The sequence below is a fragment of the Sturnus vulgaris genome, chromosome 1 (genome assembly GCF_052056855.1).
Source record: "Sturnus vulgaris isolate bStuVul1 chromosome 1, bStuVul1.hap1, whole genome shotgun sequence".
NCBI classification, from domain to species: domain Eukaryota; kingdom Metazoa; phylum Chordata; class Aves; order Passeriformes; family Sturnidae; genus Sturnus; species Sturnus vulgaris.
The window spans coordinates 136,659,372-136,676,099 of record NC_142243.1 but is presented as its reverse complement, the minus strand read 5'-3'; the positions used below and the strand labels follow the sequence as shown (position 1 = coordinate 136,676,099).

Here is a 16,728-nt window from a genome sequence, read left to right as displayed (position 1 = left end):
CCCCCGCAGCCATTGGCACGGGCCGGGGGCTCCCGCCCCCTCGGGCCGGCCCCGCCGAGCTTTTCCCGGCTCTGCCGGATCCCCCAGTCCCGCCGAGCTTTCCTCGGGCGATGCCGGATCCCCTGGTCCCTCCGAGCTTTCCCCGGCTCTCCTGGATCCCCCGGCCCCGCCGAGCCCGTCGGCACCAGCGCTCCTGGGCCGTTCCCGGCTCTCCCGGAGCCCGTCCCGGCTCTCCCGGAGCCCCAGGCAGTTCTCTTCCACTTCTTCAGGTGTTTGCTCGGCAGTCGGTGACTCCTTTCCGATGGAGGAGCTGTCTCTGCAAGAAGCCGCCTGTGCCACAGCGGGGTCCTGATGCACCGTGAGGAGAAACTGCGATAAAGTATCAGCTGGGCATCATCAAATTTCATTTTAACAGCAGTCAAGGTAAGGACACAAAATCTTTCTGAACAGTAGGGGACTTGTGACTTTTTCGAAAAACCTGGTGTTGCCAGACTGAACATTCTCAATTTAGTACCAGAAGGAAAGTTCTTGGCTACTCAGTGTAAACCATCTCATATTGCTTTCATTAAAAATCATTACTTGCTTTTCATCATTCTAGAAATGAAAGCACTGTAAAATAAAGGATGTGATATGTCCTCAAGAATTCAAAATAGAAATAACAAATGTTTGAGAGGTAGCTTGTGCATACTGCAGACTTCGTGGAATTTGTAAGAGGTAGAGTTTCCAGAAGAGGGAGATAAACTTCAACACAATTTTTTTTCTGAAGTATTTAACAAAACCACACATTTCTCCTGCAGGAAAGAATGCTACAAGAAGTTGAGTCATTCAAATAGGCTGCATGGAACCATATTTTTGTGTAGACTGAACCCCTCCATGTTGCTCTGGTGGAACAATAGCAGTGAAGTGAGATCTACACCACAGGTCGGTGGCACTGCTGTCATATGCTGTCCTGAGAACTGGGACTGATGTCAGCCACATTGCTGGGGTGAGGGCTCCTGCCTTGTGAAGAAGGGCAGCGTTACACCCTGCCAACTTAAAAAAAACAGCTGGTAAATAATAATGGTTCCCTAAACCAGCTGGGAAAATTTATGGAATTATGTAAATCCTCAATTGTAACAATTGCTTTGGTGACAGCCTCAGTCAGCATCCACAAACACACACAGGCAAGGCTTCATTGAGCAATTGTGTGGCGCTGTCAGCAAACGCTGCTGCCTCTGGCCTGGGCTGGTGGCAGTCCTGTGAAGGCAGCAATGTTTGATTTCTGTGTCACCTGCGTGTTCACACAAGCATCCTTACCAAGGGATGGGGATCCTCAGCATCAACACAGGCTGTCGCTAAGGTGTGTCCCTTCACAGGGTGCCAAACTTCTGCATTACAGAATTAATTTCCCCAGGCAAGGTGCAGCAGCTGAAGTACACAGTGCAGTTGCACTGCACACCTTCCTAAGGCAATCACTCAGGATTTTAGAGAACAAAATTTGCATGGACATTCACAATTATTTCCCCACCTGGGTTTGTTCACCATATATTTGAGTGTGATTAAGAAGCTTTGAAATTCCAAATGGCTTTGCCAGAGGAAGAAAACTGAGGAGTACTGTAAGACAAGGTCTTAGCAAACAGCAGTGGGACATCTGCTTTGAGCTCTGGTGAGTGCATTGTGCAGCTCCTAGAACTCATTTGACTTGCAGTATGCATTTCCATCTGGAAAACAGAAATGTCAACATCCTCCTTAGCCTTCGTCAGCCCAAGCAAGCCTTGCCATCTGTTGCGCTCATGATCTGTGGGCTTCTGATATATTTAAATGCTTCTGAGGGCACCAACCACTGCCAAATGCTGGTGAAACATTCAAATTGAATCAGAACTACTGATCTACTTTGCCTTAGCTATTTTGCAGCTAAAAGGAGTGAGCATCCTTTGACCATGATCCATATTACATTTACTAGTGATTAGTTCATTTTATCCATCCTGCCATATGATATAGGCTTTATCATTTATATGTGGCCTCACAAACGTATCAGCAAATATTACGAGCACTTACATCCATGACTTAATGTCACTAAAACCTCCCAGGTGTCCAGTCTGCTCCTGCACAGCCTGGGCAGGCTCACACAAGGTCACTGTGGCACAGTCAATGCATCTTGCACTGCAGATGCTCACAGGTGAGGCTGATGCCAGGAGTGCAGGAGTCTCTTTGCTGCAGCTTGAGTTGCTTTCCCCCTCACATAGCCTCTCAGCATCCCAAAAATCCAGACACACAGGTCTGGAGAAGAGGATGTTCCCATATGCACATGTGTTTCCATTCTTCTCAGCTGAAACATATTTAAATTCAAGGCACTGCCCATGGGGTCACTGGGTCTCTCTGCCTTTCCTGTCCAAACTATTCCAGTTTATGAATACTGTTTGTTAACACACTGGTTTGAATTCAACCAGTAAATATTTGTCATTCAATTCAATTGTTATTCAGTCTTTAGTCTTTATGGTGTAAAATAACTACAGGGAACCAGAAACACCAGCTTTAGGTGTCTAAATATTACAGAAAGTTCGAGGCTGAGGATCCTGAGACAAAAGAGGCGCAGTAAGGTAAGTGCCAAGACCTGGACTTTTCATTTGCCTTTAACTCTTATTGCTTAATACATTTTCCTATTCTGGGGATGTCTGAGGTTATGACTTTGGTTGGCAGCCTGATCTCTGCATCACTCTGGGGACCATGTTATTATAGCCCCAGGTAACAGCAGAGCACTCGAGGTTAGCACTGTCGTGCTCAGCATCACAACACTCAGCATCCTTGCCAATCTGTCCTCGGTGCTTTTAACTGTGGAGTTCATCATTTAGATCCTGTTCACTTTATTACTGACATTTTAGGGTGAGTTGTAAGTTGGTGTAAAAGGCTGACATCAGGGAAAACCGTTGAATTTTTCAAATGGCTCTTTGCAGGCTGCCTCTCTGATCAAGGAGACAAAGAGCTGTCTGTTCTGCTGTAGGAAAAAAGCAAAGTAAGAGCTCTCAAGTAATTTATTACAGATTTAAGAAATTGATTCCAACTTCTTCCACAAAAAAAGCCTTTGGAACTGCATAAAAATCAATGGGATTGTGGCCTTAGTCCCATCTAACACCTCTTAATATAAATATATTATTCATATAGCATGAGAAATATTAAAAAAAAATCCAAAACATCTGTCCCTCTACTTTACTGCTTTACTAGCACAGATACACTTATTTAAAAAAATCTTCCAGTAGCTTCTACATAAAATGATAAAAGCATTATAGCCACAGCAGTGCTTTGCAGGTACACATATTAACATTTGAATCTTTGGGGCATGTGCTCACCCTTCAGAGGCTTGTCAGCATAAGAGAATTCCTGTGTTCACATACATGAGGACAACATTTCGTGAGTGTGAGAAAAAAATTCTTGAAGATAAGTGTTAATTCTTTATTTCTGAATAAGCACGTGTCAGTTCTTAATACATGAAATGTATTTTTACACAGTAGAAAACATGAGAGAATCGACAACTTTAATTACTCATATTAATTATTTTTTCTATGGAGATAAATCTTTAACATTGTCTCTGACGAGTCAAGACCAGGACATAGGTCAGATACCAGTGAAAACTCATGGAAACAGCTCCTTCCATTGCCTGCTGGGGCTCCAGGCAGATCTGCTTTTTTTCTGTCTAAGCCATCAGTTGATTTATTGTTGCATTTGCTTATAGCTGTGTTTCTACAATAATAATTGAAGCACTGAGTATTTTAAACTAAACATTATTCACAAGCAGAGAGAGATAAACTCTAACAAAACTATTTGGGACAGCTGTCTGCTTCACTGATAAAGGATAACTCAGGACAGCCATATGTTTCCATAGTGCAAACTATATGATGAAAAGCCCATACTGTTTCCATTGACAGCTGGTTGCAAATTTCAGACCTGGAAGGGGTCTGGTCTGTACCTCTGCAAGTCTGTCCCCAGGAGCAGCCACCACAATCCCAGCTGCAGTCATGGAAACGTTTGGGTCTGCAGGGGCATCTGGAGCACATCTGGTTGAGACAGGTCCACTTAGATTGGGTTGTTCAGGGACTTCAGAATGGTAAAATTATTTCAGTCCAATTTAAAATTAAATTCACTGAGTGTCCAGTGAATCATCACGTGCAAGGGGGAGAGCTGAGTCTCAGGAGGAACATCTGCTCATTAGAGTGGCTGGGAATTAGTCAGTGGTAGAAAAATCACTTGGCTACCTCATGAAACCTCAGTGAATAGAAAGGCTTATACAGAACTGAAAGACTAACTTTCCTCAAATCCTGTGCTAATAAATGGTTATTAGGATGTGAAATACAGTGCTCCATTCAGACAGGAAAGCTTCTTCAAATGAAGGGCACAATCTGCATTTTTCTACACGATTCATCAAATACACTGCCAGAAGTTTGTCCCTCCAGTTTTGGAAGGTAGTAGCTCAAATTAGTGATAATACTGAAATTAAGGGAATAGGCTTGAACTTTGAAATGTTTTATTTTATTTGTGCCCAGTAAACCCTTTGAAAGGGGTTCCTCAGGATAAGCAAGCTATGAGCAGGGCTGAGGCAGGGCTCTGTAGCCCTTCAAGGTGTCTTAGAGAAACCAGAGGTCTATAGCCACTATAACAGGCACATACAAAATTCACAGAAGCCTATGGATGCAAGATTTGGTCAAAGGAACAAACTATTTGGCCCAGTTGCACAAAACTCAGAAGAGAGACAAGCAGAGCTAAACAACAATGACAGATGATAACACACATGGTCACTGCAGCTCTGCTTCGTGGATGTAGCAGTGGAGCCTGAAGCCTGTGGCGTTCCTGTGACCTGGCTTCTCATGCCCACACTGACCTCAGTGAAAAAGTGCCATTGCTTGAGGCAAGCAGGGCTGTGGAGCTTCTGGGCAGCACTCCCAGCATCTGCTCACAGATGACCCACTGTCACTGAAAGGGCAATGCATGGACAGGGGCTGCTGGGTCAGGCACAGTGAGGTTCACCACAGGTGGTTCAGTGGGCTCGTCCTTTAGCTCTGAGGATACTGAAACAGATAAGCTCTTGCATTAAAGTTGTTTAATGTGCTAATATAGGAATCTTACTTGACTTGCATCAACAATTGACTTGCTCAGTGGCACTGGAAAGGATCAAGCACTTGAATCCCGGGCTCACGTGGAGATGAAATTGTGTTTGGCCAGAACAGCAAAAGACCCACCAGGTTCCTGTGCTGAAAAATGTGATTTTGAGCCCTTCTTTAAGTTATATTTTTACAGTAGGTGCTTATCTAACTATGCTTTTGTGAGGCTTAACTTAGCGGTTTCCTTGCTTCTATCCTTGTAACTTTGCTGTAATTACATTCCCACTGTCAAGTAGAGGAACTTTCAGAATGTGTGCCCTAAAAATGCTGTTGAACTAATATTAATCTAAAAGATTTTAAAGGCAAAATCCTCCCTTTTTTTTGTGTGTGTGTATGTGTGCATGCACACTTTCTTGGGTTTTCCTCCTGATTTGGTGACTGTCCATTTCTCTCCATAGAGAACCTCATCACAACTATTAACATCTTCAGGTGTCTTTCTCAAGATAATCTTGCCTACTAAAATTTTAAGAAAAATTTAAAGAAAAATAAATTAATTTCAATGGTGAGCCCTGACTTCAGCTAGCCAAATATATTTGCATCTTATCCACCCACTGACACATCAGTGCCACGTCTCCACATTTCACAGATTCACATGTCTAGATTATTCATTGTTCTTTACTTGCAAGTCCAGATCACATCTATGCCTGTAGGAATCTGGAAGGTGGAGAGCTAGTCCCAGATAGGACTGTGCCCAGTGGGCAAATCAGTGACTTAAACTCAGTGTTCAACAGCTTCAGCTTCCTCAAAGCCTCCATCTTCAGTCATTCAAGACTTCCCTGCACTCTTGGATAGTAGGTACAATACTACTAGAATTGGGGCTGGAGGGAAAACTTCCCAGATAGCTTAAGCCTTCAACTAATAACTAATTTACTATTAATTTATCCAGTTTCATGTGGTAAGGTAGAACATCAGGAAGATAAACTGAGTCACACATTCTTTTCTTAGTTCTTCATACACAACCAACATGGAACATCCTTTTAACTGTTAAGACCCCTTTAGTGGCCATGTCTAATCATCTTCCCCACCCCTCTGACCAATCTACTCAATAGCAATAAAATGTCTTCTTGCTGTTTCTCTTCACCTTGTATGGCAAAAATGAGCCCTAACATACCTTTGCCCTTAAAACAGCTGATGTTCTCTCATGACTATGCTGCTGTACCTGAGTGTGCTCTCTGGGAGGGAGGTCAGTGTCCCTCCACATCACCTCTGCCCAGTACCAAGGGCCTGTTTAGGACTGCCCTTCCACAAAAAGTGCTTTCTTCCAAACAGCAGGAACTACTCCCCTCTCCAGCTCCTGTTTGTGCAAAGAAAGACCCATTTAATGAAGGTAGATAATTATTTATTTAAAGATCTCATTGGCCATTATTTTGACTAGTAAAATCTAAAAGAAAGCAAACTTTTATATCACATTTTGTTTCAGTGATCAAAGTTGAAACGTGGGGAATAAACATTAACAAAGAGCTTGGATATAAATGTCCTGGCATGTTTTTAATCCTTTAATTATACTTTTAATCTCAAATGCTTTTAAAAAAAATAGGAAGTAAAATCCAGTTAATAAATAGAAATGGATTTCAAAGACATACATCAGAAATACCTTCTGAGCTCCACGTCTAGGTATGCAAAGCAGAAAGCACATGAATGCATGGTATAAGTTGCTTTAATTAAACTCTAGTCCATTAAAAAATACAAGTATGACAAGTGTAAGGGAGTGAAAGAATAAGTGCAAAAAAAAGGTAATGTGCAGGAAATAACATTTATACTCACGAGACTCAGAAATACCTTTGGTGCCAGCCATGTCAGTATCTGCAAATACCACCGGTTAGTACTGTCAGTGAGCTTTACCAGTGAATGCAGGCAGAGAGCAGCCAGATGCCTTCAAAGACTGATCCAACAAGTGGCCAGTGTGAAGGCAAGGATGCAGAATCTCTCCTTTGATGTGCAGCCTTCTGAAACAGCACATTGAAACTGGGTGGTCAAACTTCACATCAAAATAAGATTCCTCATCTTCTTCAGCAACTGCATTTTTCAGTGTTAGGCAGAATGCTAAACTTTTTATTAAAGAAGTTCAGCTTTTCATATTAATTTTTTTTCTATTTTGCTTCTGAATTTCAACTGTATTTGACTGTTTAAACCAAATATATTCTGTATCCTGTAAGGAAAAAGGAGCTACAGTTCTCTGTAAATCAGCTGAACAGTTGTCAAAGAAAACAGTGTGATACTTCAGCTGGTTAGTGCTCCATTGCTGAATTGTTGGGATTTTACTTAAAAAAAAAGAAGGATTTAAACAGGCATTAAATACTGTAGGTATTTTTTTTCCTTCTCTGGTAATAACACTTTGTAAATGTTACAAACAAGATTTTGTTTATATTTTCAAACTTAGACTTAATTTTTTTTAAGCATGTGCATAGGTTTACCCTCTAGGTAAAGTCTACCCTGGTTTTCACTAAACACATTTAGCAAAACAGAACAGTAAGATACAGTATAAATAACATGTACCATAAAAGTACTATATTGGTAATTTCAGGTGCTGTTTATTTCACAAATCAAATGTTATTTGATATGCTAAATTTATCTTGTCCTTTAAAAGATTTTCTATACAGCCTGAAAACTCAGTGCAATGCATAACTTGAGGTGATTTATGACACCTTCGTTCAGAGAAAGACTATTTGGCACATGTAATTCCAGGTTTGGAGAAGCTTTCAGTATCCTATACTCTAGTTTCTTGCAAACAGTGGCACCAAACAAGACTAAAATAGTTGTACCAATGTAAATAGATGGATTTACAGCACATCTTCCATAAGATTGCCAACCACCATTAAACAACTTCAGCTGATGGAGATGTCCCAGGGAGAAGTTATTCTCACAGGTTTAGAAAAGCCCTTTTAACATGACCGGTTTAACGTCATTCAGATAACAAGAGGAAAGCAAATAAACACCTTTTGTTAGAGAAGCTGTTTAGGAGATTCTGCACTGCCCTTCAGTGTAAGGCAGTCATTCTTCCAGGCCCTGACTCATCTCTGTGCCCCTTTTCTTTCGGTTTCTTTCCCCTCATCACTGATGTGAGCACTCAAACAGCACTTTAACTTTCCATTCACTGCTCGGGTACTTGGCTGTTAAAGCACCCAGAGAGGTCACAGCCTCTTTGGCTGTAAGGATCACCCTGGGAATTCAGTCTGTTTTTTCTGGTACAGCTGCCCTGGAACACACAAAGTGCTACAGTCTCAATCTACCACTGATGCATTTCACTGCCAGTAAATGTTGTGATTATTGCTTTGTATTACACACTTCTTTAATAATTCATCTATTTTTAAGCCCGTAGTATTGCTATAACCTCAAAATTACTTTGTATTTATCTTTTGTAAAGCAGTTACCACAAAAGCAATTTTTTTTCAGAACTTCCTAAAGAGAAGGAATAACATTAAAAAATTAAAAATCAGTATTTTAAGAAGGTGGCAGCATGACCAGTCTGGAAATCACATTCTATGTAATCTAAAGAAGGTCTTTACAAGTCATGAAAGAAAAAATGCTGTAAACATTAGGATGAAAGAACTAATCCAAGTTCCTCACTCCTTCATAAGTCTGTGCTCATGTGAATAATTCCCAGCATTGTTGTGTCTCAGTTTCTCACACAGGAGGAATAAAAACATTGCAATGCTTATTAACTCACACAGCCCCACTAAAAATACTTGTGTTTTAGGTGCAAAAATACTACAGTAGTAGGTAGAGCAACAAACATGTCATATCAAGTTACTAAGAAATATCCACTCAGAAGCTCTTACTATACAATAGCATATTTTATTACTAACAAATACAGTAATAACAAAACTACTGAGCATGTGTATCAAGTTACCTGGTTACAAACAGAACTAGAAAAATGAAGGGTATTTAGTGCACCTTTTCACAGGAGGTTTTTCATATCTTTCTTACTGTCCACTCAGTAGCAAGAATTCTGTGTACTTTTAATGGGAAAATTCTAAAAGAAAGAGCATATCCCATTCAAGGCAATAAATTACAAATGCTAAAAAGCAGATACTGTAATAAAAAGAAATTTAATTTTTAATGCATGATCAATAAACAAATACCTTTGGTTTACCAGAACTGTAGTTCTTGCTGTCCCAGCATTTACAAGCCCTTTATACCACACAATTTTCATTGTTCAATGCATCACCATGAATGCTATCCCACCTCATGGTAAATTCTCTGCATAATGCCATAATATTGAGAAACATTCTTATTAGTGGTCAAATGCAAGATGCTGGACAATTTTACAAAATGCACTGACATTGAAGTTTAGAAAATAACAAAATCTGTCTCCAAATTATCTCAAGTAATAAATCCTATCAGCCCTTAAAAAAAACTTATCCCACGTTAGACAATGAAATTTTTATCCACATCAGCAGTACTTGCTCTTGAGAATCACCTAGCCTAAGTAAGGCTATATGTATTAAGGCCTTTTTGAGTTAGAGAAAATATATTGCTGTAGCATAATAGAAAATTAGGCTTTGTAGAAAATTCGGCTTTGGCAGAGAAGTATTAAGGCTGTCTTCTCAGTAAATAGATTGTTAAAGAAGCCTGCATATTAATAACTCAACAGTTATTTGCAGCAGTTATCTACAAGATATTTCTTTATAGCATTTTTAAAAAAATGAAGTTACTCACATAGAAACAGCATGAGATGAGCTGTCACTGCAGCTCAGGACAAAAGCCCAAAGCCTGCACGTCAGACAGTGCCCACTGAGCCCAGGAGTCCGAGGTGTTCCCTTTTGGCACCATGCCCTGGAACACCACGCCAGGAGAGGCTCCAAACAGAATTGTTCTGAGACAGTGCTGCACCCTCTGCACCATCCCTGCAGCAGACTCGTCTCACCCCAAATACCAGTGCATGTTATGGATAGAGGTCCAACCTGCTTTCCTCAGAACTGGGTCACGCTGGCTGATCACCAGGGGACTGTTGGCTTCAGCAACATCCTAAGGGAAGCACAGGAACTTTCCCAAGTTTGTACAATACATACAAAACAGTAGTTCTAAAGATTGACCTTATGCAGTCACTTATTTACAAAATTCGTTTTTATGTACAAAACAAACTGCTATAATTTCAGATTCCTTTTCATATTCAGTGTACAAGCTACCATAAACCAGTGCTATAATTGATACAGCATGATGCATAATTTAGAGAGTATTTAGAAATTAGTGCATCACTTATTTAAGTGATACTGTTGTTTAAGAGACAGTAAAAAAGAGAAAAAATTAACAGGTTTTGAAAAATACCAAAGAGGCAGACAGATTTTTATACCTTGAGAAGTAGCAGTGCTTTCTAAGCATTATTTTAATGCAATTCATTACTAAGTATTCTTTATATAAGGAATAATATTTGTCTTTCATATTTTTCTTACATTATTGCCATATCCTACAGAACTTCAATTTCCATTAGTCCTGGACAGGATTAAATACAGTACATTATTGCTAGCTGTCCCCACAACAAAACAAACATATGTAAGTGCAAAGCAGGATATGTGTGTTTTTTTAATAAGGCACAGAATATCCATTATTTCCAGTGTAACAAAGAACTCATGTCAGTTCTATACAAGGCAAATGTTCATACAAATTTTCAGTCTTTCAAGGATTAGAACTGTTTCCTGAATCCAACTCTCTTCTGGTGTCTGAAGCTGAGTAGACAAGTAGTGATACAGAAGGTGACTGTGAGACATCAGGTATTTGGGAACAGCTCCTTTGTAGTGAAGGGGATTCACTAAAATCATTTCTGGGAGTTATTCTGTAAGTAATGAAAAATAAAACAGAGTAAATTTTAAGCACAGTTTAATTTACATTACACCGGAAACAAAAAGAATAAGGAAATCATAATATGTCTTCAGCTGTATTCTTTTCAAAAGAATGCAGTACAGTTCTGTACACTTTTCCAAGCCTACAGTCACCATTGCTCTTTTTCAGACCCATCACCTCTCAAAGTGATTGCAATGCAGTCACAGGTTTCTAGAGGGTCACTCTTCTACAAGGCAAGAACATCCTACAAGCATGAAGCTCCAACACAAAATGCTTAAAAGGAAAAGATGAATCCTACAAAAATACAAAACAGCCCACATGATAAACATACATGGTCACTGTCTGCAAGTTCTCTTGACAGCTGCTGAACGTCAGTTGCATCCTGAGAATACCCTCATTCTTCGGAGAAAAGAAACAGAAAACTAATAAAAATAATGGTAATATGTATAAACAAAGAAAATACTGAGTTCAGGAGCCTTACCTTCCTTCACCTACTCTCTTGATACTCTCAGCCAAAGTACTCATATGACATGTGCTATCTGCTTTGTTCCTCCTTTCCACCTGATCCACGGTCAGTTTAGCACTGGGTAACATTTGATCTCCGCTGTTTTCACCTTCCTCTGCTCTTCGGGCTGATGCTCCCTCTGCCTCGATCTCTTTCTCAGATGTCTCTGGAGAGGTTTTAATTTCTGCCATAGTTTCTTGGCTTAAGTAATCATGATTAGTGATTGCTACTGCAGAAGTTCCATGATTTGTGGTGCCACCTGTACTGGTCCCCATTGACTTTGAAATGACTTTCAGTCTGTGTGAAGTTGACTTGTAGTGCTTCTTTTTATGTTTAACCTTGGAATTGTGCCTCAAGAAAAATTCACATGATTCTTGCAGCACTCTTCGACTCTCACTGATTGGACTGAAAGAGAGTACAAGCACATAAATGAACAAAGAGGATAACCTTAGCTGTAATGAAGAGTAGTACAGTAGCCAGTGATGCAATCTGACCTGGATGTTAATGAACACAGGTTAAAAATTGTCTCTGAAAGAAGAGAAAAAAATCATAACAGCTCCCAAGTAATTGTCTGTAGAACAAATAAAGCAGATTTCTATATTTATTACTTCTGCAAATAGGTCCAATGACTACAGTGAATTAATGATCTACCAGAGAGAAAAGAATGATTAGCTCCTAAGCAGCTGCATTACCAACTTTACATAAAGTCAACCTTCTTCAAATGAAAAAAGGTAAGCATTGTAAAAATGACTTCATTATTTTTAAATATTGGCAGTTAAAAACAATTAACGTCTGAAACACAAGAAAAAATTATACAGGAAATGGAAAAAGAGGGGAGAGGGAAAGGAAGCTATAAATTCACCATTGAGGAATGTAGATATAAAATAAAAAAAGCTTAGAGACTACTGCCTTGGGAAAGCCAAAGAAACAAAATTATCTAAAACCACAATATCATCTATAAGTAACATATAATCTGAAAAGAAATAATCAAGCCATAAAACAGAATTGAAAAAAGACAACTACAAGAAATGGAGACAAAATTTATAAGCTGTTTAAATCCACAGATATAAATTTGCTTAAATTAGGTAATAAAACCAAGTTCTTCTGTTTAATGAAAAAAGGAACACTAGATTAATGCAATAAAACTGATAGTAAAGAGGGTTCAATGAATATTAATTTTAAAATAAGACAAGCCTAGCAGAGGAGAAAAGAGGATATTATTATTGCATGACAGTAAACACAGTACTAAGTACTGTGTCAAATGACGTGGTCACAACACATGAAAAGAACGGATGGCTGAAATTATCTTTCCTCTTTTGACTGTGAACCAGAGATGTATTAACCAATGTTAAACAGCAGCACACCTTCTGCTCTACAAAAGAGAAATCAGTAGAGGAAAATATTTCCTGTCTTCTTGAGACTGTTGATAAAAAGTCACTGCATATTGAAAACTTCCCCAGAGTCCAATGGAATTCTGCAGATGCCCAAAGCAGCATATATAGTCTGAGGACAACATTTTGATTACCTGAGCTATATATAAAGAAACATGTCTGAAAGCCAAATTTAAGTATACACTTTAAAAAATAGAAGAAAAAAAATTCTTACTCTCTTTTGCGGTTTCTGTTGAAGAAATTGGCCCATTCGGAGCAGGTCTTTTTACTTCCCACCCAGAATACTGGAGATATGCCAACAATTAATGTTAGCAAATACTTCATCAGAAACAAAAATATTTCTGGTCTTGCTAGTGCCTTTGCCTAGAAGATAAAAAAATTTAATAAATGCAAAGAAGAAAATATACCCATTGATTTATTTTTTAAATGAAGAAAACAAATAAATTTCTTAAATGAGAGACTTTCTCCTTATGACTGTTGCTCTTTGTTGAGGCTTGTACTGCAGACAAACATCAGACATGTACAGTCAAGTCAGATGTGGTTCAGCTGAATATACACACAGAAGAGATCTGCCAGAAGGAATTGTTTTTCTTTTAAATTGAAAGGAAAGGTAATTTTGGGAGTAATTGTGTTAGTAAAAATGTTCTCCAGAGGTAAGTGTAAAAGATTTATCCCTTCAACATAAAAGAAACAGCAAATGGATCACGGAATCACAGAATGGTTTGGGTTGGAAGGGACCTTAAAGATCATCACCTTCCACCCCAGCTGCCACAGGCAGGGACACCTCCCACTACACTACGTTGATCAAAGCCCCATCCAGCTTAGCCTTGAACACTTCCAGAGATGAGGCATCCATAACTTCTCTGGCAAACCTGTTTCAGTGCCTCTCCGCCTTTAAAGTAAAGGATTTCTTCCTAATATCTAATCTAAACTTACTCTCTTTTCAGTTCAAAGCTATTCCCCCTTGTCCTGTCACTACATGCCCTTGTAAAAAGTCTCTCTTCCTCTTTCTTCTAGGCTCCCTTCAGGTACTGGAAGGATTAGTTGGGACTTAATCTAATTAGACAGCATCTTCAAGGAGCCGCAGGGAACTACACAGTAGCTTTCTGTTTATTGCAAAATTAATCCACCTATTTGCAGAGCTTTATCATAGGAGCTGAGACATTTAACTCAGTGAGAGATCATTATCTTCTGCTCTCATGCTGCAAATTTAATTTATGCCACTTGTCTTATCTGCCAGACCCATCTATGAAAGTCATTATTTTTGCTAGCCAGGTAACATTAGCTACTTCAGTTTGTTTTTATTTGGTTTTCATCTGGCAAATATAACAAAAGTCTACAAGCCAGATCAGGTAAGCCAAGGCCAAGCACACTACTTTAAACTATTCCACAATTAGTACAAACTGTTTATTACAGGGACAGATGCTATAGAGTAGATCTTTTTGTAATATTTAATGCTGATATTTTTTCCTTCCAATGAGCTAATTAAAGGCTAAAAATACATGCTGTGTTATTAAGCCAAGCTGTTATATTTAAGCACTGCAAAACAAATTTATTGATTTTTTTTTAAGCATTAAAGTTTTTTTTTCAAACCTGTATATTCTGAAGCATTTAGGTTTATATAGAGCTCAGAAGAAAATCCAATGAAGTCATAATATACTTGTTAAGAAACATTACTGGAAGCCAAAATAACCAAGTTGTCTGTGAGCTGTGCTACTCTCAGCCTACACTGACTTCAATCCAGAGGATAATAAATAATGTTTAGGAACATAAAGAGATCAATCCTGATCATTCCATAATGCCTGTGTTCATACTCCTCATTTTTAAATTGCAGCAAAAAAATAGATGGGAAATGTTATGCAATGAAAGATGGCACAAGACACTTGCATTTCTCTTATTGATGTTGTCTTCTCATATATTTGCTCTTAAATGGAAAGAAACAATACTTGTAAGTATATAAAACTGCAGGAGATTCAATCCACTGAACACAAGCAGATTTAATTTAGAAGTCTTTCCAAGGCAGTTGGATTTTAAGAGGCAAATGTTAAATACAACCACCTCCACAGTTTAAAGCTGAGGTTCTTTTCTTTATTTGCTTTTTTTTGGGTTGGTTTTGTAATAAAGAATTCTTTGCATTTCTGAAAATCAGCCTGCAAACGACAGCTATTGTGGAAAAAAAAAGGGAAATTTGTTCTGTAATTTCAAATGGTTTACACTTCTACAATATGAAGAAAAAAGTGATTCTAAATCTGTGGTTATAAGCAGCATTTAAAATCCAATTTAGTGTAAATTTTCAAGAATCATTATTTCAGCTTCAACTAAATTTGATGAAAATTCAACTTATGTATTTGGATACTGAGCATGGCACTAAAGTACTAAGCAAATACTTTTAGAAACAAATATTGTGAAGAACAACCCTCCTCCATCACAATTTGTAACAAAGTTCAAAGATCATAAAAAAGCTATATATTCTCTTAGAGCTGCAAGTTGGAATTTAATTGCTGAATGCTACCAATTAGATTAAAATTTTCAAAGCAAAAGTAGTTCCATTGTTTTTGACTTAAAGAGGGATTAATTCCTCCATGTTTTTGAACTGATTACTTAATGTGAAAATAATTTACTCATTGCATGGCAGATATAAATACGGGTTTTTGCTAATTAACTTCACAGTATTATTTATAAAGGAAAATGTTACTTGCCTGATAAGGGCAAGGAATATGGTACTGGTCACAGTGGTCAAACACCCAAGTAGTTTCCCAGATTTTCCGGTTCACCAGCTCATAAACGTAACATCCAAGAAGTGCTACAAGTGGCACCAAGTACAAACCACTGAAAACTCCAATTCGGATCATGAATTTCTTGAGCTTCTCCTGGTTCCTGCCATCGTGCTGGATGACCTGCCTCACGTGGTTTAGGGAAATAATGCCAGCTAAAAGGAGAGAGAGACCGAAAAAGACACAAAGGCACAACGGCAAAAGCACGAAGTACAGAGAGGCGTCCAGGTCATAGAGACCCACAAAACAAACTCCACTGATATTGTCCCCTTCAACTTTGTTCATTGCAAGGAGCATAACAGTTAGAAAACCAGGTATTCCCCAGGCAACTGCATGGAACCACATGGCCTTTTGTGCAATAGCTTCACAGCTCCATTTTCTTCCTGCTGCAAGGAACCAAGTGATGGTCAGAATCACCCACCATATAGTTCCTGCCATAGTGAAAAAGTACAAAACCATGAAAAGAACAGTACAGGCTTTGTTTTGGGAGCCAAGAACAACTGTTTCACCAATTTCTAACTTATCATCTGCCTCATTACAGGCAGTTTTGTTACCAAGTAAAAATCCAATAAAGTACATAAGAGAGACTATGCTGTAACAGACAGAATAATATATGATTGGTCTCTCTGGGTACCTAAACCTTTTAACATCAATCAGAAAAGTTAGGAATGTAAAAAGTGTAGCACAAAGACAAAAGATTGAAACTATTCCAATGAAGCTTTTTGCCACATCCAATTCATAATTTTTGAAGTACATATTGGGACATGGGGGTGCACACTGATCAATTCCTAGAAACTTGTAGCCTTGTCCATTGGTAGTGTGCAGGTGTCGAGGACACCAGAATCCATAATCCCTTCGGATCTGGCTTGGGGTCTTCTGAGTTCCATGTACATTTGTGGTTACAGCAGCAGTGGCAGGAGCAGTCTCATCACAATTGATTAGTCTGAATAAATAAAGAGAAGAGGAAATATCTCAATAGCCCTCATTCTCAACTAGAATTACTGCTTAGAAATATGAGAAAAACCTGATGCCTAAGCACTTTTACATTTTATAGATGATGGAAATGTGAAACTACATGAAAAAAAAAAATGAGATGGCATTATAAAAGCCAAACTTCAACTATCTTCATTTCAGATTTCAGAAGA

General features: G+C 38.8%; 1 protein-coding gene across 3 annotated transcripts in view; it reads right to left on the bottom strand.

Moving 5' to 3' along the window:
- Positions 1 to 8,907: 8,907 nt before the first annotated feature.
- FZD6 (frizzled class receptor 6) overlaps positions 8,908 to 16,728 on the bottom strand; it is a 28,708-nt gene continuing 20,887 nt past the window's right edge. For all 3 annotated transcript variants that reach the window (XM_088155248.1, XM_088155253.1, XM_014879339.2), the window contains 4 exons: positions 15,509 to 16,526; positions 13,024 to 13,172; positions 11,395 to 11,823; positions 8,908 to 10,905 (listed from right to left, as the gene is read on the bottom strand). In XM_088155248.1, coding sequence (XP_088011374.1) covers positions 10,749 to 10,905; positions 11,395 to 11,823; positions 13,024 to 13,172; positions 15,509 to 16,526 — 1,753 coding nt within the window. In that variant the 3' untranslated portion in view covers positions 8,908 to 10,748. The remainder of the gene's footprint in view (positions 10,906 to 11,394; positions 11,824 to 13,023; positions 13,173 to 15,508; positions 16,527 to 16,728) is intronic.